This window comes from Acinonyx jubatus, chromosome C1 (genome assembly GCF_027475565.1).
Source record: "Acinonyx jubatus isolate Ajub_Pintada_27869175 chromosome C1, VMU_Ajub_asm_v1.0, whole genome shotgun sequence".
NCBI lineage: Eukaryota > Metazoa > Chordata > Mammalia > Carnivora > Felidae > Acinonyx > Acinonyx jubatus.
In genome coordinates this window covers 19,800,478-19,824,955 of record NC_069381.1, presented here as the reverse complement: position 1 = coordinate 19,824,955, position 24,478 = coordinate 19,800,478, and the positions used below count along the sequence as shown (strand labels likewise).

The 24,478-nt window shown below is 46.1% G+C and overlaps 1 protein-coding gene and 1 long non-coding RNA gene across 4 annotated transcripts in view; one reads left to right on the top strand and one right to left on the bottom strand.

Moving 5' to 3' along the window:
• ARID1A (AT-rich interaction domain 1A) overlaps positions 1 to 24,478 on the bottom strand; it is a 70,411-nt gene that overhangs the window by 11,255 nt on the left and 34,678 nt on the right. For all 3 annotated transcript variants that reach the window (XM_027059970.2, XM_053209572.1, XM_053209573.1), the window contains exons 5-11: positions 6,033 to 6,273; positions 5,661 to 5,750; positions 4,932 to 5,099; positions 3,924 to 4,236; positions 2,460 to 2,605; positions 2,253 to 2,362; positions 829 to 1,038 (exon numbers count right to left, since the gene is read on the bottom strand). In XM_027059970.2, the coding sequence (XP_026915771.1) occupies positions 829 to 1,038; positions 2,253 to 2,362; positions 2,460 to 2,605; positions 3,924 to 4,236; positions 4,932 to 5,099; positions 5,661 to 5,750; positions 6,033 to 6,273 (1,278 nt within the window). The remainder of the gene's footprint in view (positions 1 to 828; positions 1,039 to 2,252; positions 2,363 to 2,459; positions 2,606 to 3,923; positions 4,237 to 4,931; positions 5,100 to 5,660; positions 5,751 to 6,032; positions 6,274 to 24,478) is intronic.
• On the top strand, positions 16,581 to 23,350 carry LOC113599468 (uncharacterized). The gene is made up of 3 exons (XR_003420332.2): positions 16,581 to 16,838; positions 19,107 to 19,284; positions 21,499 to 23,350. It is a non-coding gene; the product is annotated as an uncharacterized LOC113599468 (long non-coding RNA).

The following is a 24,478-nucleotide window of genomic DNA, read 5'->3' as shown; positions in this document are numbered from 1 at the left end:
GATCTAATGACTACGTAACACACATAGGAGGAAAGTTTGCAAGGCACAGCATTGCCTCAACTGTGTGCCTCATGGGCTGAGTGTAAAGCAAAACTATAAGGTTTCAGAGCAGAGGCAGGGCTCAGGATGGAGTTCAGTTCAGAGTTTTTCAGCAGAAATGAATCCATTCACTTAAATATCCCATACAGAGTAACTAAACAATTTCCCAACCTACTTTGTCCTTCATAAACTATTTCTACTAAATAGCTCCTGAAATCCCATCTTCACCGGGAAGTTTCCAGGAATGAAAGGGTCAGCCACTACTCTGGCTACCTGGGTACCATCTCACAAACCAATTTATGTGGCAGAAATCTTGCTGTAAGCTTTGCATATTATTTCCAGCTTTAGACAATCTAGCAGGATACACACTATCCCTACTTTACAAATAAGAAAAGTTAGGACTCAGAGTGGCCATACACCTTGATTAAGGTGACATATATTGTTAAGTGGCTAAGGAAGAATTCAAAACCAGGACCATCTCTCCAAACCATGGTCTTGCTTGCAATGCCAGACTGCCTCCCATGGAATCAGAATGTCCACATTTTCCCTATCTTTGCACCCCAGTGAGACCCTAGACATATGGTAAACTCAATGCTAATACTTCATACTAGCCAGGGAGGTCTCAGCCTCCTGCCTATGGAAGCCCCATGCTTCCAGTCTATCAGTATGTGCCTCAGAGAGCAGGAGACGGTGACATCCCTGTGGGATGCTTTGCACCAGGTGAAGCCACTGAGCACCTAGAGAGAGGCTTGTTGAAACCACAGGGGAAGCCAAGTGCTAGGCACTCACCTGAGTCAATCCACCAATCTCCTTCACAGACACATAGAGGCGATAGAGGTCCAGAGGTTTCCTACCCACAGCAGGCAGATTTGTCATGCCCATGGCCTTCTCCTCCGTGAAGGCCAGATAACGGTCCACCCACATCTTCCTCTCAGGCTCACCACCCAGCTCATACAACTTGGTGATCTTCTCATTGGTTGTAGTAGAAGAACTGGATTTCTGGAAGGGGCAGGTCAAGATTCATAGGAATCGGTCAGATTCAAAGCCTATGCTAAGGGTCTCAGAAGTCCCTTGATTAGAGTAGTGGTAAAGCTTCTTATTCTGGGGTACCTTGCATTTGCAAGGTCAAAAGACCAAATGAGAGCTAGAAATTCTTCCTGTAAAGGAAGGAAGCTAACACTGACTATATATAATGCATTGGGTGCTATGCTAAATGCCTTTTCATATTAGGTATTATAAATTATTCTCCTCTTCAAAGATAAGGAAGCAGGCACATGGAGGCCATTCCTAAAATCTCATAGTTTTTAAGCAGCAGAGCTAAGTGTCAAACCCTTATCCACCTCACATCAATGTCACTACTACTCCCCTGCTATCACCCAGGAGCCTAGGCATGCTTTTATACACTGTTTCTGAGAATTCAAGAAACTCAAAACATGATCTTGAGACAATGGGATGGACTAAAACAAAAAGAAACTTCCTCCTCTCAAGAAAGGAAGGGTCTCCTACGTGCCTGAAAAGGCTCTGGATGTTAATTATCCTGTCCAAGACAGGAAGATGGCTAAAAGGGTTTGAGAGCCAGAGGTGAAGGTCCACAGGAGGTGGCAGCTGTAGATTTTTACTTTCCCCTACTTTATAAGATGGGGAAAATGGGGTATGACAAAGGGCAGAAATGTTTCAAATGACTCAAACACTGAGCAGGTCCCCAGATTGCCACGTATCCCAATAGATAGCACGCTCAGGACCATCCTACAGGGAGGCCAAGCAAGGGCCCAAACCCCACCTGCCTCATCTCCTTCTTTAGAGAACCCAGGGCACCAACATTCCTACTGCTCTGAGTAAGGTCCAGGAAGAGAAGAGGAACTAGTTGCCTATGGCACACACCACCTATCAATGCATGAGGACAGGGTGCACAGTTTCACAGAGGGCATTACAGAGAATTCTACACTGCTGGCCTGGCACTTCCTCTATAAGAGACAGCTGTGAGAACACTGTGTTATTTACATCAGGACCCCTTAGGCTAACTGAAATCTAATTCCATGAGCTATTAGCCTGGGAACCTTCATGATTAGAAGAGGTAAGAGCAGCCTTTTCTGAGATGATCTAATCCATGTCATAAAAGACTAGAGAATCTAGTCACCCTCTTTTCTTTTTCCTTCCTATCACTGGAAAGCATGGGACAGAGAGCTGAGAGGAGTCAAGATATAAATCATTACCTTGGATTTGGATTCTGTCTTGGGTGTCCCATCTGCCTTGTTGTTCATTTTGGTGGCTGGAGTTAACTTGACGTCCCCAAGGCCCATCATCTCTGGGCTGGCTGCCATCCCTATAAAAGAGGGGAAAAAAATCTCAAGTCCAACAAGCGTGTGACAGGAAGATCATTCTAGACGAAATTCCTGGAGTGAGCAAGGACTTGTACTTACCTGCTGAATTGTTGGCCATGGTTCCACCCATGGGATACGGGGGTCCCTGAGGGTTGATCATGCCAGCCATACTATTAATCCCTTGCCCATAGGGAGGTCCTGTTCCCATCATGCCTCCCTGATTCATATTGGGGTAGCCTGGTGGCCTGAGGAAGAAGATGGAAAGTGTGAGAGAGAGAGAGAGAGAGAGAGAGAGAAGACACTGAGCTTCACACTTGGACCTGAGCTGAATACAGTTTGTGAACCAAGATTATCTAGTGAGGCTTATACAAGGAAAAAGTTTATGGGTTTCTCAAACCAAAACCATGTACCACCTGACCTAGATATTCCCATCTTCTACCTCCCACAAGAAGTTCCAAGAGGGCTCAAGCTCCAAACAGGACACAGTAAAGCTCAATTTTAAACGATACAGTACTTGAAGAAGCAAGTCCTACAGCGTCTCTCTTTAAGTACTGCCTCCCTCTAAGGCACCTCCAGTGTCAAAATGTGTTTCCGTACAAGGACCTTCTGTATGGCAAAAGGCCTAAATTAAATGCTCAACTTTACCATTCTCTGTTACATCAAATCCCAACCAAACTGGACCCCTCACAGCATTGCACCTGGATGGACCTACTGCAAACCCTATGGTTCCATCATTTTTCAAAGTACTATCAAACTCACCTCTTTACCATTAATCACCCTATTCTACCTTAGTTCATCAAGATTTCCATAAGACAAGAGTCACTTTAAGAACTATAGCCACCAACAATGGAGTGCACGGACAGAGTCTTCAAAAACTAGTAGAATCATATTCACTGAAGTCAACAGCCACCAAATTGAGTGGCCAAGGAAGAATGGATGAATCTTCAAGTCATTAAACCAAATCACATGAGCTCTCTGCACTTTAGTACCAGACTCAAACACAAAGAACCATACAGAACAGTAGAAAAATGGCAAACCACAACCCTGCCATCCTCTATTTCTCACACTACAGATCCAAGTCATGTGTATATTAAAAATCCTTTTGGAAACCAAAAAACTAGATTAACACAAGAAATAAAGAAACTCTGAAGACTTATTTTACTCATCAAAATAATCTATGTTTACATACAACATCAGGTCATGTGAAACTTGATACCAACTGAAGACGCTTAAGAATCAGCACTTTGGATCCTGTGTCCACCCCCCCACCCCGGCTCTCTCTGCCCCTCCCCACTGGTTCTCTTGGTTCTCTCTCTTTCTGTCAAAATAAATAAACTTAACACACACACACACACACACACACACACACACACACACACACACACAGAACCAGCACTTTTGTTGTGTATTTCACTGTAAGGAAACTCAGTTTTCAAAAGAGCTCTCAATAAAATACATATTTACCAAGATGACATGGTTTAGAACCAGAAGTGTCTCAAGAACCTGAATCACTTTACAATTTATTTCCTTGTGCTGACACTCTCTTCACTTCCCAGACCTTACCTGTTTTGGATAGAGTTGGCAGCAACATGCATGGCGACAGCAGTTTCTTGAGTTTTCCGGTTCATGCCCCCTGGTGGGGGACACATCCCTGACCCAACCTGAGGTGGCATATTGGCCATGTTAGGGCCATAAGGCCGGTTGCCCATGGAGGCATGACTCATTCTCCCTGGAGGGAGTGTGCCATAAGGTGGGATGCCAGGTTGCCCATGCATCTGACCTCCAGCACCCATAGGGTTCATGCTTCCAGCCATGCCTGCACTGGGGTAGTTAGCATTGGGCAAGGCATTATAGTTTGGCTGCCTGGGGTAGCCTCCTGGGAGGGAAAGAAGAAGAGAAGACACAGAGATTTGGTTAGTGACTCGCTAGCAACTCCCAAATCTTGCTCAGCTCTAAAACTCCAAAGATAATACATGATGGGAATCACTCAATATTTGGTCTGGTAAGACCAACTTCATGGCAGCCTTCACCCCATTAAAAAAAAAAAAAAAAAAAAAGGTGGGGGGAGGCCAGGAGCATACAAAGGCAGGCCTCAGCTGTCCTCTCATCTTAAAGACAGTACACAGCACAAAGCAAGGCTGGCTGGCTGGCGAGGCTAGCTTTGTTGCTATCCAAGCCCTTCAACTCCCGGAACTCTTTCCCTTCTACGTGCAAAACCTGCATTCTCTCCCATGCTCTGTGTAAGACATTCAGTTTTACAACTGTCCAGGGCTCATTTTGAGCAAAGATAAATTCTATAAGGACTAATTTATTTTAATTACCATTAAGTGTCTGTGCCCAGTCTTGGGTTAAACACCTTCTTCCCATTTTACAGATGAAAAAAAGGCTCAGAGACTTTCCACTATTTTAGGGCCTGGCTATGTAAACATAGACTATTTTAGGGCCTGGCTTTGGTGGATTTAAAGCAAAGGGCAATCCTACTCTTGCAACCCAGATAGAAGCATATCAGACAAGGAACTGTTTTCTCCTCCCTCCCACCTGTATGTACTCCTAACTGGGCAATATACTCACCCTGTGGGCCGTACTGACTCCCCTGGGGACCATAGCTCCCCATGGAGTTCTGCTGGTAGGAGCCCATGCCTGTGTGCATCTGTCCACCCGAAGGCTGACGCGGAGATAAGGCCGAGCCGGGCTGGGGGGAACTGTACTGGGGCATCTGGGGGTTCCTCTGCATGTAACCTATTTGTGGGTAGTGTCCATATAAGTTATTACCTCAATACAATGAGAATAAATGCGCTCCCTTATCACAGGACTTCACCATCTACATTTTCTTTAGCAAATACTTGCATGAAGTCTCTTATGTTATTTGCTATATAATTAGGTGCCCTTTTAGGGACCCTCCGAAGTAACATGGCCATTAACCAGGGCATGCCAACTGTTTCTATTAAATGGAGGTTGAAAAGACAAACAGCAATGACAACAAAAAGGTACATGATTTGAAGGGTAAAGATTTGATGCCGAGTCTTCAGTATTAGCTGACCAAATTAGGTACAATGTAGGGAGGAATCCATCAGAACACAAACACTGAGAAACAAAGACTGGCGGGGTGGGAGGAGTGGTGCATGCACAGTGGAACATAATTCTGGAGCCACCAACATGGTTAAACCCACTCTAACTTCACAATTTGCTGCTGGGATTGTCCTAAGCTTCCTGGTCATACAGCTCTCCCAAAGCTATTGCACAGGATAATCAAATGGCTCCCTTAGACCTCTGCACCTCCTTGAAAGCCCAGGGTCTCACCTCGATCTTGAGCAATGCTCGACTGATTCATGGAAGGATGCATGATGCTGTCCGACTGGCCACTGGGTGGCCGAGGTGGCATCTGGTTGCCTGCTCCAAACAAAGAAAGAAGCCAATAGTGGCTAAGCCTGGAAATTCTAGCTCAAAGGTCATTTCAGAGAGAAATGGCTCCTGGGAAGGCCAATACCAATACCACCTCCCAATACCACATACACAGAGGGACCCAACCAAGGGGCTCTCATCTCTCTTCTTCAAATGCTGAAGGGAAACTTTGTGGACATGCTCTCTGTGGCAGTGGAAGGCTGGGGCTCCCTGATATCACTGGGGACTAGTCCCCTTTCCCTCTCCCCAAAGTCCAGCATTTGAGGGTACCTGGCACTGCAGCAGGCGAGAGTGGTCCTGAGCGAGACTGGGCAACACTGGCGGGAGAGCCAACAGGGGACGGGGAGGGGCCTCGGATGCCAGGCAGGTGAGGGGAAGTATGAGGAGAGAAAGGAGACTGAGCTGGATTACTCTGCTCTCCTTGGCTGCTGGAAATCCCTGATGTGCTCACTCCAGGGCTCAGAGCTCCTTCTGTCCCCATGGGGAGATCGTCTATTGAACCAGACAGATCCTGAAACACACACACAAGGACATATATTAGCAATATTAGGCAAAAAGACTCTTCTTTCAACAGTCGTACTATACGGTTAACATCTTCCTTAACCAACCAAGAGCAAATACACTGCACACGTTATATAGTCCTGATACTAAAGCTTACAGATGGCAAAGTCTATTCAGAGCCAGATAGAAAATATTTTAGACTCTGTGGGCCATTAGCATTTGTCACAACTACTCAACTCTGCCATCATAACACAAAAGCATAATCAGATAATATATAAACAAATGGGTGTGACTGCGTTCTTTTTTTTTTTTTTACTCTTCCCTAGCTGTGTTCTAATAAAACTTTATTTATATCTATAAAAAAAGGTAACTAGCCCATAAGCTGGAGTTTGCTGACCCATGATCTATCTACCAGAAGCAGATCATCTAGTACTTTCGTCTTCTTTCCTGTCCCCAACATCTACAGTCATAGGAAAGCTGCTCTTTCAGTGAGCCTTTAGTTCTTTTCCAATGGGGAAACTTTATAAAACACTGCCAGGATGGCACCAGGAGTTAGCTACAGTTCCCCTCTCCATCAGGTTATTATAAAGTACATTTACCAAGGACACACTTGTTCCAAGTTACCATACAATAAACTTAAAGTGTAGGAGGTGGGAAAAAGATGTATTGTATAGGAAAGACAATTCCCTTTCTGCCAAGAAGGTCTGGGACTATATTCCTAACAAGTGGCCCACAACAGGGATGAACAAATGTACAAATGTTTACCAAGCGAACAAATTCAGTTTTTGTCCTAGCTTTGTTGTTGTTGTTTAGTGAGAATTTGATGTTTACTGGGGGGCCTTGCTTGCCTTGAATTAATCAGTAAAGAGTTCACTCTAGGTCAGTAAACTCCAAGATTGGCAACCAAGAGCTCAATATGAAAAATATTCGCCACAGCAAATGCACCGCCGGCCCCAGCTTCATTCTCTAGCAATACCACTGGTTCAACACCACATATTAACTTCAAGCTGGGAACTAACTGTATCCTGAAGAAAGGATGAGAGCTTTGGGTATGGGCTCAGGTCTGGGAAAACTCTTAATACTCAGATGGTTAAGAAAGAAGTTCTCTTAAAGAGACACATCTGAAGAGAAAGGAGATCCAAAATGGCCTGATCTAAGTCTATTGCTACTCCCACAACAAGCTCATCCTGGAAAGATTATTTCGAGATGACTCTGACTCTGGAGTCTGATGATAACATTGAAGGACAGAAGGTACCTCTTAGGCTCTCTCCCAAGTATCCAGGTTGGTTGGACCTTCTGCAAACCATGGGTTACTTCACTAAGCTGGGAACATTTCTGCTGAGTACTGTGTGAACAAAGCCTGCCCTCAACGCAAGGCAGGCATGTAGGTATGCATTTGTGGATGTGTCTAGCTCTCCACTGTTAGCTCAGAAAGTCAGAAAATCTAGCTTTCCTCTAAGCAGCAGACCTAGAACACCATAGCATACTTTAAATATACAATTAGAATTAGTCCCATCATGGACAAGAACTCAAGAAGGCCCTCCTCTAGGTAACACCAGAGTGTCTTCCCTTCCAAAGGAATAAAGTACCTGTAGCTATAAAAAGCCCTGGGTTCATTCCAAGAAAGGAGGATTCCACCCCTATGTTGAGGGCTAAGCTATACCAGGGACAGCTGGCTTCTGAGCCAAAGAGAATAAACTCAAAAGAGGCAGCAAGAAGACAAGAGGAGCCAACTGTGTAGGCCTTGAAAGCCACCTGCTAGGCTCTGGTCTGTATCAGAAACCACAGCTCAATGCTCTCTTTTACAGGGGCCAGTAGGTTCCCTCAGCATTCCTTCCCTCAGTATCCATTCCTTATCAATCTGCCAGCTTCTGGTAGTAAGAATTACTTGCTTGCAGAAAAAAGAAATCAGTGTATTTTGAAACAGAATAGGAATCAAAGGTCCATCCATAAGAACTTGGCTCTTTTCAAATGGCTTTGAAAAATTAACTGTTTTGGGGTGCCTGGGTGGCTCAGTCAGTTAAGTGTCTGACTTTTTTTTTTTTTTTAACATTTATTTATTTTTGAGACAGAGAGAGAGCATGAACAGGGGAGGGTCAGAGAAAGAGGGAGACACAGAATCCCTGTGTCTCCAGGGAAACAGGCTCCAGGCTCTGAGCTGTCAGCACAGAGCCCGACGCGGGGCTCGAACCCACGGACCGCGAGATCATGACCTGAGCCGAAGTCGGACGCTTAACCAACTGAGCCACCCAGGCGCCCCTTAAGTGTCTGACTTCTAATCAGATCATGATCTCACGGTTGGGGAGTTTGAGCCCCATGTCGGGCTCTGCGCTGACAAGCCCAGAACCTGAAGCCTGCTTCGGATTCGGGGTCTCCCCCCTCTCTCTGCTCCTCCCCAGCTTGTGCTCTCTCTCGTTCTCTCTCAATAATAAACTTTTTTAAAAATCTTAAAAAAAATTAAGTAAGTGTTTTGAACATTTTTCTTTTTAACTGAGTAAGTAAAGCATAAATATTCTCATGATAAAAACAGTTCCAACAGTACAGGTAAAGCCAAAGTCCCCTTTTGTTCTCTTTCTGCTGCCCTCAGCTGAGGAACCCTGCTCAACTAGGTGTATATCCTTGAAATCTTCTGAGGAACTCACGGGCGGGGGGGGGGAACCCAACAACAACCCACCAACCACTGTTATATAGGTCGGGCAGGGCCTACGGATGCTCCTTCAGCCACAACTTCTGTTAAAAAACCAGGCTCTCCACAGATCCACAAGTGAATGTTCTAGTCCTGCTGAGAGATCCCAGGAGTTGGAAGAAAACATCAGCAGCCCCTGCGACAGGGCTCTCAGGACCCTGGAGGTATCTGCAGTGGCAGTGTGGTGGCTTCCTTCAGAGACACACTGAGGAGGGCTGTCAGTTTTGGTAAAGTACCCTGAGCTCCTTGGAGAAAAAGTGCGAAATAAACCACTGTCAACAGCAGCCCCACGTGGGCTGGGATGCCTGGGCACAGAATAATAGTAGGGAAGGAAGCAACATTAATCTTATCTCTCTGATTTGGTTGGTTTGGGGCCAATCTCTCAAACTGTCATTTTCAGCAGATGGCAACTGGTCAGCATGGGGGTAGTTGATTGGGGGAAACAAAATTTTTTTTTTTTAAGAACCCAAACGTTAGCATAGGAAGAGACAGATCATTTCCCATTTGAGCATGTATGATGTGCCAGGCACTTTATGGAATTCCTTCATTTCCTACCACTCTTGGAAGCACTCCCGTTCACATGTGAGGATGAGCACGCTAATGCTCAGAGGGACTGGGTTACATGTCCAAGTCATCCAGCAAGTAAGTGGCAGAAACAAGATTGTGATCCCAGGTCTGCTGAACTCCAAAGCCTATGTTCTGTCTCCTCCATTACGCTGTGATACTGTATGAACTAAGGGGAAAGCACCACACCTTTGTGTTAGGAGACCAAGACCTAGTGCTTGGCACTTATCAGTTATGGCCTTGGACAAAAGCTGGCAACAAGCTGGGCTTCGTTCTCTCAGTTATACAAAGGAGGACTGGACAAATCGGAGTTTGTCGTACCCCTGGGGCCTATGCATGAAAGTCCACTGGTACCATATGGTTGGGGCCATATGGAATATGCAGTTACCGGCAGTAACACCCTGGAATGAGAGATATGACAACACATAAGCAGTGTAAAGATGTAAGATGTATCTATCAGTCCCAATGGCTAATCACAGCAAGTGTGTTTATTGGGAATTAGGAGGGACTGGTAGGGGAGGAAGACTCCGAGGGGGAGAAGTCTCTCCCCTCTATCCACACGGACAGATAGTGCTCTGAACTCCATGTCCTTTTATTGCACGGGACACACCTCTGCTTTCTACCCTACAAAAAGCCAGTTTTTCAGGTCTTTTGTTCCACAAAAAGCCGGATGTCTGGTTGTTGAGTCAGACCTCAATGTGCCGAACAAGTTCGACTTTCTACAACACACCTATCACACAGACAAAGTTCAATCAGCCTAAGCCCCTATTCACCCTGGTGGGGGCCACTTTTAGCATTTCAAAACTCAGGGTCTCAGTTCTTCCAAAAGGGCCCACCTAACAGGTACCTTCCAGGAGGTCTACTGAAAGAATTGTAGCAATGCCCCTTAAGTGGAAAGATCTCTTTCCCCGGGTTAGCTATCTTCCAAGCATAATCCTGCTGAGAGATGGGAGGTAAGGATCAGCCCACTCAGTGCCCTGCCAGTTCCAAGGAAGCAGCAGGGCCAGGGAGAATTTCCTCACGTGTTTCCAACGTGTTTCATGCATTTTATTGCTCATCTACCATGCAGATCAAAAGCGCTGGAGCAGGTCCAAGTATTTCACACAGAATCTCACACTCCAGGCTGGCTACAGCCCCGAAAGCCTTCGTTTCTTCACTTGAAATACTGCCCAATGTTATTTTGGGATGTGACCTGATAGAGGAAGCCCATAGGGACTCCATGACGATAACCGTTCCAGCTGTGATTGGTTGCCCAGCCCCAGCAAGTGCCAGCATGGGTTTGTCAGGCTCTGCTGACAAACAGAACTCGGCAGCTAACACCTTCTCTTCACACCACAACAAAACCATGCCTGAAATCACACAGTCCATACCTCACTGGGGGGTGTGTGGGGGGAGGCCAGCCAGTGCTCTCACAGGAAGGGCTGCAAGCTCTAACATGAATTGGCTGTCTGATGAAGTACATTTTCAAAGCAGGAAGATACCAGATTAGGGTTAGAGGAGGGGGGGGATTCAAACAATCTCCTGACAGAGCCTGAGGATGACATCAGTTCGTTTTGCTGCGCAGATTAAATAACATCAACAGGCAAGTCTGAAGTACAGGCTCGTGGAAATGCTCAGATTCAGGGTTTTCTCTCAAATTTGGCTGAATCCTTGAGAAATGGAGCTTTTGTTAACCCCCAGATGGAGTTCTCGTCTTCTTTCAGTTGAGGAGTGCTTTTGCCAAGTTGTGCAGACTACTGGCGAGGAAACCACCCACCAAGAGAACCAGGTAAATCCTATACACATACTTACAGGGTGTGTATGTTGGGGTGGGGGGGGGGGGAACCTTGAAATTCAGCCACATTCACTTAAATGACTTTTCCTTGAATGAAAATGCACAGCCTGAAATGACCAAATCTGCACTGGCATTTGTCAAGTGTTTTTCCGGCAGCATACCTAACAGATCCATGGCCACGGCGGGAGGCTGCTCCCATGCTGGAGAATGGGAGGAAATCCTGAAGAACACAGAAAAGGCTGGGAGACCTGACTCTTGAAGAAAGGCAGACAGCAGGGAAGGAGGCAACAGCCTGGACAAACTTCAAGGAAAATGGAGTATGGCAAACTTAATTATATAGGAACTACTTAAGGCAAGTGAGTTTTGGGGGAGACCTGGTTTTTCATAAAGACTTCCTTAAGCAACTTAATTGTCAAGTGTCAGGGGAAAAGAAGCTACCTCAAATGCTTCTAAAAGATATTCAGTATAATAAAGCTTCAGTTGTAGGTTCTCTTTTCCTCAGTATTTGCTAAATGGAAGAAAGGGTGATCTGACCCACCCCAGACTGGTAGGGATTCCAGAGTTACAAAACTCTGCCCTTGTTCCAATGAGTGGTCAACAGTCCAACAGACGAGCTGCCATCCCTGCCCAGAGAGCAGGCTAGCTGGTGGTGGCTGAAATGCCAAGAACGAATCAATACACAGAACAAGCTGCCTCTTAATCCTGGTGGTACTTTTTTTTTTTTATTTTAATGTTTATTTTTGAGCGAGTGAGTGAGAGAGAGTGGAGGAGGGGCAGAGAGAGATTGAGAGAGAGAGAGAGGGAGGGAGGGAGGGAGGGAGGGAGACACAGAACCTGAAGCAGGCTCCAGGCTCTGAGCTGTCAGCACAGAGCCTGACACGGGGCTCGAACTCACAAACCACAAGATCATGACCTGAGCCGAAGTCGGATGCTTAACTGACAACTGAGCCACCCAGGTGCCTCATACTGGTGGTACTTTCAAGTCAGGGGCTAAGCAAGGATTAACAAGGTGAAAGGAAAGGCAGAGAGGCTGGCACCATCGTTTTAGCTTAGGACCAAACACCATCTCCTGCTTGAACTACACCCACTGTTTGGAATGGCAGAAACTGCTCTGGGAAAGGCTAAGAGAACTTGATTTCCTACCTAACCCCTACCCCAAGCTTCCCAAAACCCCCCACTGAACTCCCTCACAATAGGCTATTGTTCTGGAGATAAGGGGACATTTCTTCCTGGTACCTTCAGGCTGCCAGGTGGGGAATGCACGGTAAAGGAGAGTCAGAACTCTTCTGGTCTCCAGAATGCTTTTCAGGAGCCCACCTCCACAGGGAAACCCCCTATATATACACTTCAGAAGTCATAAATAAAGCTCAAGGAGACCAAATCTCCAAATTCAAAGGATGCTGGAAAGAGGAATAAAGCAAGTCTCCTTGTGGGAAGGGAAGCACAACTGATACAAATATGGGACTCTCGTGTGTCTAACCCTCAGGTACAAGGCTGACTCACATTTAACTCTCGCAACCGTCTTCTGATGCAGGCATCCTCCCCATTTTACCAAAGCAGGAGCTCAGAAGTGAAATGACTTGCCCAAGGACAGAGAGCTATTAAACAGAAGCAGTGGAGTTCAAACCCACAGCCCTGATTCCAGAGCACGCACTCTTTCTACTGTAAAGGGGAAGCTTGCCACCATGAGAGGCGATGCTCCACGCTCCACAAAAAGCCTGACGACAACCCGTCTCTGGACATGCTGAGTGCCTACCTCCATGGTTCTAACAAGTTAACCTCACTAGGCCTTGCCTGGCTCCTCTGTAGAAGGGAAGACTAAAACTAGCTAAGCTAGCTCTACTAGTCTGCAATGCCTCACACTCTCCTCCTTCCTAGCCGCTCTTCCTAGAAGAGACCTTCCTTTCTAGACCTTCTTTCATGGCTTATTTCAAATTGGCCCTTTCATCTAGAACTCTCTTAATTTAAACTTACTATTGCTACACTAAAGGGTATGGTGCTTCTTCTCACCTCTGGGCCCTTAGAGGGGTACTTAATGTACAGGGGGTAGGAGGAAGGACAGTGTGACTGAGACTCCAGGGAGACCAGCAGGAAGTTGAGTCCCATGAAGGTATCTGGTCTCTGCAGGTATTCATACTGCATGTGCTCTAATAATGTTATCAAGCACAGGGGTGTGGCCCAGAGAGAGAAGTCAAAACATGCCTGGCCTCTAGATGGCCTCATCTCAGGCGATTTCAAACCCTCACCCAGACCTGCAGGCAAGCAAGCTTCAACCCCCTGACCACAGCTGTTCTCCAACAGGGGGGCACCAGAGCTCTCCTCTCACACAGCCGGGTGGCCCATTTCCCAGCCACCAGAGAACTGGGTGAGAAAACCAATCACTTGAAGCTATAGGTGCAGCAACTATGGACTAAAATCATTTATTTTTTGGCTTGGAGACTTCAAAGATAAGAATAGCTTCGTGGGGACAAAGCCTACACAGTCCCAGCACAACTTCTCTGGCCCTTCACTCTCACCCCGCGGGCGATGCTCAGAGTCCCTCCAAGGGTTCCCCTTGACCCAGTGCGGCAAGACTGATAGCACTGTGTTGAATCTGCCTGTGGGACCAGAGCAGGACCAGGCTATACCCTCTTATGTTATTAGTAACCAGAAAAATGTCAGGCACACAAAAGGCAACATGTTTCATAAATGTTACTCAATGAACCAATCTACTCAAAAGCATCCTCTTTAGACCCAGTCTCTCTGTCTTCTCTCTTTCGTTTAACCTTCACTCCCACAGTAATCCCATACCCGACCGAGCTCTAGACCTCTAGATGCAGGGAGAGACTCTTGGGTGCCGGCATCAGGGGAATGAACTCTCCTGTCTAAAACTGCCAAGTACAACCCTGAATAGGCCCTGGCCACTTGGGTAAGAGCTCTTGATAGAACTGCAGTGCAGAGAAGGAACGCCTGGAAAGGAGGCTGCCGGGAGGCGGGGCTCTGTGTCACTGGAGAAATTTCAATCTAATTACAAAAATACAAGAACCTGCCGTTCTAATCCACCTCAGCAAAATCTCTTGAGGTAGTTCTGACCCTTTGGGTGGGGGCCGAGGGCGTTTCTGAGGTGAAAAAGGGGGGAAGAGAGACTGTGGGGCTGCCTGCACTCCTGCGGCGGGAGCCCCTGCAAACAGCAGCCTGGGCCACTGCAGCAGCCATTGATTTTCCAGGGGTCGATATTCTGCTCCCACAGATCTGCTCGGCTAGAGGTTTAATCACATTGAGTGCTTCTGCTCAACATCTCCCCTGCACTTCCCCCTCCCCAAACCAATAAAACAAACACCAAACACAAGGAGAGCTGGCAATGGGTAGATGGCATTCCCCACAGCTGGCCCCCACCCCCACAAAAATTCTAAATACCAGTTCCAAGGGAGCCAAAACTACATGGGTAGTCCACAAGAAGCTGCAGGGACAGACCCACAGGTGCCAGAGGACCTTTTAACCCACCGCCTGACACTCCCATATAGACTCTTCTAATAATCCCAAGATTTTATATTAAAAACCCGGGTCACCTGGGTGGTTCAGTCAGTTAAGTGTCCAACTTTTGATTTTGGCTCAGGTCATGATCTCACGGTCCTGAGATCGAGCCCCATGTCAGGCTCTGCGCTAACAGTGAGGAGTCTGCTTGGGATTCTCTCTCCCACTCTTTCTCTCTCTCTGCCCCTCCCATGCACACACTCTCTCTTTCAAAATAAACAAATGAACTTAAAAAAAAAAAAACAAACCCACAAAACTCCAGTTTCCCAACTTGTGAAAAAAACAGATCCTAGAACTCCCATAGGGTAGCGAGCTAACTTGTTTTCCAATGTGTCACAGTCCCCACCAGGCCTGTATAATACCGTGTTACCTACCTGACCAGCCTTTGGACACATACCCCTCCCCTGAAAAGGCTTCTTTCTCACTTGGGCCAGGAGAGAATGTCTTATCTAGTCAGAAATCACCTCTTGGCCAAAAATGTACAGGGTTTTAAGGGTCACTAGCTAACGGACTCAAATCTGAAAAAAAAAAAGGAAACTGGGTCAGAGCTGGGCCTGAGTTAGAGCAGTCAAGAACAGTGCATATTTATGGAATAGGGCTGTTCTAATCCCAGCAGGAAACAAGTGCTGTAAAGTTTGAGAAAGCAAAGAAGTTAGGAACTCCCTACTTTCCCCAAGTTAAGCATTTCCTGTCAGGAAAGCCAACCACATAGACCTTGTTCTACCATGATCATCAGCTGAAATCCTAGAACTTGAGCAAGGAGCGGGTAGGGGAGGGAAGAGCAAAGAAGCACAGAAAAGAAGGCAGAGTTCTAGAAAGGAGAAGTGTTAAGGGAGGGGTGCCTGGGTGGCTCAGTCGGTTTGAGCGAGTTGACTTGATTTCAGCTCAGGTCATAATCCCAAGGGCAGAGGCTGTGTGGAGTCCGCTTAAGAGTCTGTCTGTCTGTCTGTCTCTCAAATTAAAAAAAAAAGTGTAAGGGAGAAGGGGTGTGGCCTTAGGCTTCCACCTCAAGCAGAAAGCAAGCAAGGATACAAAGTGCATAACTAGGGAAGGCAAGACTGGCACTGTGCTGCACACAGCTTAGACCAAGGTCTAGGGAGCTCCAAGGCCTCCTCGGTTTGGTATTAAAACCCCCTAAATTTATATTTGCCAGTGGTCTTCTCTACCATGGCCTACTAGATAAAATCCAAAGATTTGGGGGACGATAGGGAACAAACAGATCTGAGAGTAGGAAATGGACAGCATCTTTACCCAGAAAAGACAGCCAGCCATCTATCCCAAAGGCCTGAAAACCAGAACTCTGAACATGGGGAGAGACACAGTCAAGTTCTGAAAGTAGAAGATGAGGGGGGAAAACAACCAACTATTCTTTTTTTAAATTTAAATATTTATTTTTATTTTTGAGAGAGTGCGTGAGCACACATGCGTGCAGGGGAGGGGCAGAGGAGCTGAAGCAGGCTCCGTGACAGCCCGAATTGGGGCTCAAACTCACAAACTGGGAGACCATGACCTGAGCTGAAGTCGGACACTTAACCGACTGAGCCACCCAGGAGCCCCACAACCAAATAGTCCTAATAACAGTTCTTCTGACACTGATCCCATTTATTTGGAACTTAATTCTTCACCTACCTTCCCCAGAATGTCAGGAAATGACCTTCACTTATCTCAGTAAATAATATTCAATATTCCTCCCACATGAAAGCTGGTCTTAAGGGACAGGTTCTCTGACTCTCAGCTTGAGCCTTCCACTCTTAGTTTCCACTTTCAACAAGACATGGCTTCTTAGTTTCCTTGGGAAAGGTCAAATGGGGAAGCAAGCTAGCAGCTTGGAGGTGAGCTATACCTCACAGAAATCAGAGACTATGTCACAATACCAGCCAATTCCATGCTGACAGCAGGTGGGGAAGAAAGAACAGGTTCAGGCTGTGGAAGTGGATGGAGCAAGAGAGTAAGCACCGGTCCCCAAAGGTTGAACACCAAATATCTTAGAAATATGAAGAAAAAGACAACAGAACTAATTCTATGCTTGATTTATCAGGTATGTTAACACAGCTCCATACCCAGGGGTCCTCCCCTCTGGACCAAGTTTGCCAGAACAGATTTTCACTCTGGTGTCCGGTTGGAGGGGGAGGCCCTCATGGTTCTAAATTATAGCATTTCTAGGAAGACTCGGTTTATTTCTTTCTTATTTATTTATTTATTTATTTATTATTATTATTATTATTTTTTTTTTAATGTTTATTTATTTTTGAGAGGGAGAGAGACAGAGTGTGAGCAGGGGAGGGGCAAAGAGAGAGGGAGACACAGAATCCGAAGCAGGCTCCAGGCTCCGAGCTGTCAGCACAGAGCCCGACACAGGGCTCGAACTCACGAACCGTAAGATCATGACCTGAGCCGAAGTCGGATGCTTAACCGAGATGCCCCTCTTTTTTTTTTTTTTTTAATGTTTATTTTTGAGAGAGAGAGAGAGAGAGAGAGAGAGAAAGAGAGAGAGAGAGAACATGAACAAGTTGGGGAGGGGCAGTGAGAGGCAGAGACCATAGAATCTGAAGCAGGTTCCAGGCTGAGCTGTCAGCAAAGAGCCCGGTGTGGGGTTCAAACTCACGAGCTGTGAGAGCATGACCTGAGCTGAAGTCAGATGCCCAACCGACTGAGCCACCCAGGCACCCCCAACTTGGTTTATTTCTTGTCCAAAAAGCCCAACACCCCCCTTGCCCCAAGGACAGATGAGAAACAGCTTGGCAATCACACATCTGGGGGCTGGATTTCTGATTTTGTTGGTCTTTTTGGAGAAGGACAATGGCAGAAGCCAGGGCATGTACTTCACTGAGGTAATCGTCCAAACAGCTTGCAGAACGTTATAAATGTACCAATGGGAGAGAAAGGGAAGTGGGGTGGGGGTGAAAGAGAGCCATGGTCACCAAGGCAACTGAGTTCATCCATATGTTGACTCAGGAATTGCAGGAAATTCTAGTTTTTGAGGTTTCTTCCTATCAGAATATTTCCTACATCTTCCTGGAGAGTAGACCTAAATCCAGAAGCTGTATAGTATCACTACCTTTGCCTAGAAATCTCAACCCCGCATCTCTACATACCTCTTCCTTCCTTTTCTCCAAAGAAGAGACTATGGTATTCTTCCTTCTCTTAAAGGAGTTTTTTTTTTTTTTTTTTTTTTTTTTAAACTGATCCTTTAGAGGAGTTTAGTAAAAACTCCTAATAGTAAAAACAGGTCCTAATAGTAAAAACACTGGAATGGGAGTCAGGAACTCAATGTTCTCATTTACTGAATGACCTTGGGCAAGTCCTTTACCCTTTCTGGGCCTTAGGTTCCTCATATGTAAAGTGGGGGTAAGGGGGAGGGGTAGTGTTTGTGTTAGTGTGGTGAATATTCTGTGGCCTAGCTCACGCTGTCTCCATTCTACTCTTTTCCTAATTATAGAGGTTAAAAAGCTAAAAACCGAATTTCCCAGAATCCCTTGTGGATGGGTTTAGATATAGTTCAGGTTCTCCTAATTAGGAGCAAACTCGAGGTTAGATCAAAGTATGGCAGAGACCATATTTCCGTCTCCTTCACTTGTTTCTGCAGCAGCATTTTGGCTTCTTCTTCCAGTAAACTGGATGCTGGTTCTGGCGGCAGCAGCTGCTCCTTCTTGACTCCAGCTCACTGATCCCTGGATAGCAGACTTAGGGCATTTAATCTGATAGTGGCTCAAAGGTAGGAATTTCCTTCTGGAGGACAAGCCTAGAGCATGCTTCCTCAACCTTCCTAGCAAGTTTGTAAGCCCAATTCCCTGCATTAAATTCCTCTCTATTAAATATACCTAGGCCTAGGGTTCAGTGTAGAAACCACTTGATCTGACACAGGATTACCAGATGATCCCAAAAGAGTTGTTATGAAGGAGAGAGGAGAATAGAATTATTCACAAGGCCTACTCTCTGCTAAGCCAGCATCTTCTGGGGAAAATGGGCAAGATGGAGGAGCATTAGAGCATTAAAATACATTTGTTCAGAACAATCTCCTTCACTTCTTCATTTCTTTAATTTTTTTTAACAACCTCCCTGCACTTTCTCCCTCCCACTCTAACCCTGGGGTGGGGGTGGGGGTGTTGAACTGCTTACACAGGACAGAAGGTTGAGTCAGCACATGCTTTCTTTCCATCTCTATACTCTCTGCAAGCTATTACTCTGCTGAGGATAGCATTACCTGCCCAACCCCATATAAGTATTCTCTGGATTTTAGAGGGGGGAGGTTTGGGCTAGAAAGGGCTACAAAGTGTCTTTGGCAGCAGCAGGAAATGCTTTTAAGCGCCAGGTAAAAAAAAGAACCAGTCCTGACAACCCTGTGCAGCTGAGGAGTGAAGACAAGTTTGGCTGCAAAAGATCCCAGCTCATCTTCTTATAGCAATTTCTGGTCTAAGCAATGAGCCACCAGCTTCCTGTAGCAAGACTGGGGACCAACTGAAGAACAAGGTCAAATCCAACAGGTATAGTATGCTTGGTGGGAAGGAGGTACTTCCTGCCAGTCCTCCATAGGGTACTGACCCCAGGAGCCATCACACTGGAAGTAAGGCTCAGTTAGTTTTCAGACTGAAGTTGTTCCGAAGAAAACAAAAGGTACTAGCAAGAGGAATCTGTGTGAGACACACAGGCAGGAAGCAGAGCTGAGCCACCAGCGACTAGAATAGAAACAGGAAATGGGCCCAGGAACAAGCATACAGTAATGTGCTGCAAGCAGCACAGGCTCCGGCAGGCACCAGGCAGTATCAGGGCCGGAGCAGCGTGACTGGGATGGAGAAGCAGATTGGCTAGCCCTGCCAGAGAACAGGCGTTCTAGAGAAGGGGCGGCTACTTGCACATGGTACACGCTGCTCTGAGCAATCTGGGCAGATATGACGGAGGGGGTGGGGATTTCCTTTCTGAGACTTTTTGAGAGCACCTGGGCTACAATTCAAGGGGAGCAAGCACACACAGTCAGATATAAAGAAAACAGGTCACCAACCTCAGAAAAGCCCAGCTTCTCTGAGTACCGAAAGTGCTAGTGGCATTTTTGTCAGCCCCTTGAAAATAAGCCATCAAAAGCCTAGGCAAAAACTGTTGGCCTGTTTCCTTTCACCATGAAATGTGACAAAAGGCAACACAGTGTAAAATTTTAATCCTTCAAGCATTCCAATTTTTTTAAGCCTTCAGAGGATTTCTGTCACTCCCCCCAGTAAACACAGATGACAAAACGCTGGCCCCCGAGCTCACGTGGGCAGCAGGAGCCCAGGGCTGCTCAGCACAGGTGTACCGAGGAGCTGCCTCGCACAGGTGCTACACGCAGACCTGGTCCCTGAGCAGAGGTCCCAGGCCACCGTGAAGAAATCGGGAAAAGTCCCAGAGAACGTATTGCAGCTAGGTTTTGAAGCCAAAGTAGGAGTTTGCCAGGCATTAAAGAGAGAGACAGGGAAGGTGACTGGGCAGTCATCAGAAGCAAGAAGACACTGGCAGGAAGGACTGGGAGTTGTGAGGAGTTTGAGGCACACCTGAGAGGCGGGGGACGAGGCTACACCGGTATGCTGGGAGCTGTGGCTGGTCCCACAATGGGGTCTGGCCTGTAGGCATGGAGAGCCAGGGCCCCCAAAGCACCACAAAACAACGGGTGGTGGTCTTCCATTCCCACCCCACACACTCAGAGATTATTTACAGTTTACTGGACACAGTCAGTAAAATTCATGTATTCCAAAGTCCCCAAGCTTGACATTTCATTTGAAAATTTTACTCTCAGTTCTCAGGGTCTAACTCCTTGCTGCTGCTGCTGCTTCTTTTCTTTTAATGTTTATTTATTTATTTAGAGAGACAGAAAGAAAGAGGCAGAGAGAGGCAGGAGAGAGAGATTATCCCAAGAAGGCTCTGCACTGTCAGCATAGAGCCAGACTCAGGGCTCAATCTCAGGAACCATGAGATCATGACCTGAGCCAAAATCCAGAGTCCACCAGACGTTCAACCGACTGAGTTACTCAGGAGTCCCCCTAACTCCTTGTTTCTAAACCATTAGATAAATGAATCACCTGGGGATCTTGTTAACAGTGTTGGATTCAATAAAGCTGGGTGGGACCCAAGAACCTGCATTTCTAAGCAATTTCCCGGGTGATGCCTGTGTTGCTAGATACAGGACCACATTTTTTCAGTAGCAAGGCTCTGATTAACATCACCATTAATCAGGACACTGTTCTCTAAGAAGAAGGGCACAAACAGGGTTTGCTCCCATCTAAGTCAAGGGGAACAAAAGAACCAAATTTGAGTCAACTTCCCACTGTTTGAGGCGATTCCCTAGTTGGTTACTTCCTCCAGCAACCCTGCGCCCTATCAATTTGGGCATGTTCCCTCTCCCACCCCTCCCTGCCCCCCCAGCTGCCCTTTTCACAACTCATTGGTGCTCCATGACAAGGAGGTCTGGAAAAACAGAAGTGAAATGGCAATTCTTTCAGGACAAGCCTGGTAAATGTTAAACGACAAAGGGGTTGAGGCTTCTGGTTAAACTTGAAGAGAGAAATTCAGATTCTCCAAGCCTTTCTTCTGCTGTGTGGGATGCTAGAGGAAATATTTTATCTGAAATATCAGAGAGAGCTGGATTCAAATCCTAGTTCTGACCCTTAGTTTCTTCTAACATAAAAAAGGAGTGGTTACTCATTACATTTCAATTCCTGCTCTTCTAGGAGGATTGGTATTGCCTATAGCTCCTTTCCTGGCCTCACTCCTACCGTCTTAAGATCTGGATGCTACAGAAACAACGTAGTTCCCTCCCATTTCTTCTTTCTAGATCACTGTAACCCAAGCTCCCAGCAGTCTGACAGTAGTAAAACATGAGTGCTAATAGCTATAGTGTTATTAAGTAAAGTCTTAAAAAGGGCTTGAAAACCCAGGTGATTAAAAAAAAAATCTGTACATAACTTAACAGACATTAAAAATCCTAATCCTATTCTCCACCTCATTCCCAGCATCCATAACCTCCATTCCTACCTAATGAGAAGAAACAAGTATGATCCAGCTCTTCAACACTGGCCTCTAAGACTTCTCCAGTCAAGGGTACAGTGTCCTTTGTGAGCTAACCCAGTGAGTGCCCTTGATGCCTTTTTTTCACAACTCTTGAGAGATAAGTCTGTTTACACCCTCCTAATATTCTGCCAGCATCTTCAACCTTCTTCCTATCTACAGTATACACATGCGGGTCTTCACATGAAGTGGAGGAATTTGGGCTGATTCAGCTGTCACTGCCCCCACCCCCCAACACCTTTCAAGAGTGTTCTTTACCTTTATACCTTTCCCTGAATTTCCTTTTCCTCCAGCCCTCAGAAACCAGGTCCTCTCCACACCTAAAAAGGATCCCAATAACCTGCTTCATGACAGATCCCACTTTATATTCCTTGAAATATAAATTCGATGTGGACCATTCCCCCTTGCCTTTGGCTTCCATAAATATGACACAATCCTGGTCCTACTCAGAGCTCACCAGCTATCTGCTGGGCGCTTCTACCAGATGACTGCAGGCATTGTCCAGGGCTCCATCTGACTCCTCTCTCCGTAAGCCATGGGCTGGGAGGCCTCCTTCAGGCCACAGTTTAACTGTTAATCACTATACACACAGCTCTCCAATTCTATCTAGTCTCAGCTCTTTCCCAAGTTGCAGTCTCCTCTCTCCAACTAGCAACTCAGCATATGTTTTTGTCTTGTTTTTTAAGTAGGCTCCACACCCAACGTGGAGCTTGAATTCACCATCCTGAGATCAAGAGTAGGATGCTCTGGGTGCCTGGGTGGCTCAGTTGGCTAAGTGTCCGACTCTTGGGTTTCAGCTCAGGTCATGATCTCATAGTTTCATGGGTTCGAGCCCCATGCCAGGGTCTGCACTGACAGTGCGGAGCCTGCTTGGGATTCTCTGTCTCCCTCTCTCTCTCTCTCTGCCCCTCCCCCAACTCACACTGTCTCTCTCAAAATAAATAACTTAAAAAAGAAAAAAAAAAGAGTAGGATACTCTATCAACTGAGTCAGACAGGCACCCATAAGTATTTTTTTTTTAAGTTTCACTATATGGAACTTAACTTCTCCCCCAAAATGAGTTTTCCTTTTAACTTTTCCGTCAACGAGATCTTTCTCCGCACGCCCTTCAAGATCATTAAATTTTCTACCCAGTAGAAGCCACTTTCTCTCTCAGATCTATACATTTTTTCCTGCATACCTCATAAATGGGACTAGATGGCTATGCAAATGAGACAAAGGGGTACAACTCCACACCTCTCACCAGAATTTTTTCAACAGTTTAACTGCTGCCCTTGCTTCCAGACTCTCCCCTTTTCAAACCACACTATACACGAATGGATTACTTTTTATATCATTAGTTTTATCACGTTACTGCTCTAATTCCATATCTAGTCTGCAGGCCTGTAAGATCAAATCCAAATGGCTTACTTGGCCCACCAGGGTCCTAATCCCTTTAATCTAGCTTTCCTTCCTGTTACTGTCCACCCCCTGGAAGCTGGATCCTGACCAACCCCCTAATATTATCTATACTATACCCCACCCCCACCTGGCCTCTGCTCAGGCTATACTTTTCTTTTTTAACCACCCAAGTATCTCCATATCTAGGTCATTCTAAACTTCTGCCATGATGTCTTCCCTCAACTATGTAGACATAAATGACCACTGACTTAACCAAACTTGGCAGTATCCATTATGACATTCAGGTATACATTCTTCTACCTGTTTTACTAATGAAACAGAGAAGGATCCTTGAGGGTAGCAACCATGTCATATTCAGAATCACAGGCTGCCTCAGAAGTCATCAAAGTCTAACCCTTGTCTAATGCCTGTCTGCCTTCTCTAGAATGCCCACAGCAAACAGTGTGCTAGCTTTTACTCCAGGGACAGGAAACTTACACACTTTTTTTTTTTTTTTTAATATTCTCATCCTCCAGATCACAAAAGAACTTGAATGTCACACTTGGCCTTAAACCTACAGGCAACAGGTAGCCAGAGGCTTTTAAAGCAGTGATGTTAACTTGCCAGATTTGACTTTTTAAGATGATTACAATGAGGACAGACTTGGAAGGAAAAGAAGTAGAACAGCTGGGAGTCTGGGGGGAAGACACTAGGTGAGAAGTAACAGGAGACTTAAAAAAAAAAAAAAAAAAAAAAGGCAATGGGTAGGACGGGGGAAACCAGATCCAAAAGCCATTTCTGAGGTAGACTGGGATTTGGTGGCCAACTTCTAGAAGGGCTTCAGTGACGAGTGCCATAGAGCAGAGAACTCCCAGGGTGGTGTTGGCAGTGCAAGGGCTGCCCTACCCCAGGAATAGACTGCACTGAGCCCACAACTGTGGGCAGACTATTTCTCCCAAGTCTCTTTTCTCTCCACCTTTTTCAAGTCACAGCCTTCCCTCCAGATCGCCAAGAGTCAAACTACAGTTTAAGTCACCACTGTTATTCAAGTTACCATTGTGGCTTCCTAGTCTTCTGATTTTTTTCTTCCCCTTTCGAAGGGCTACCTAAGCTCACTATTATTCAAGTATGGTTTTTAGAACTCTAGCACCACCTGAGAGCTTGCTAGAAATGCAAACTATTAGGTCCCACTCTACACCCAGAATCTCTGGGTAGAGGTCAGTAATCTGTGTTTTAATTAATCTCCAGATGATTCTTAGTGCATGC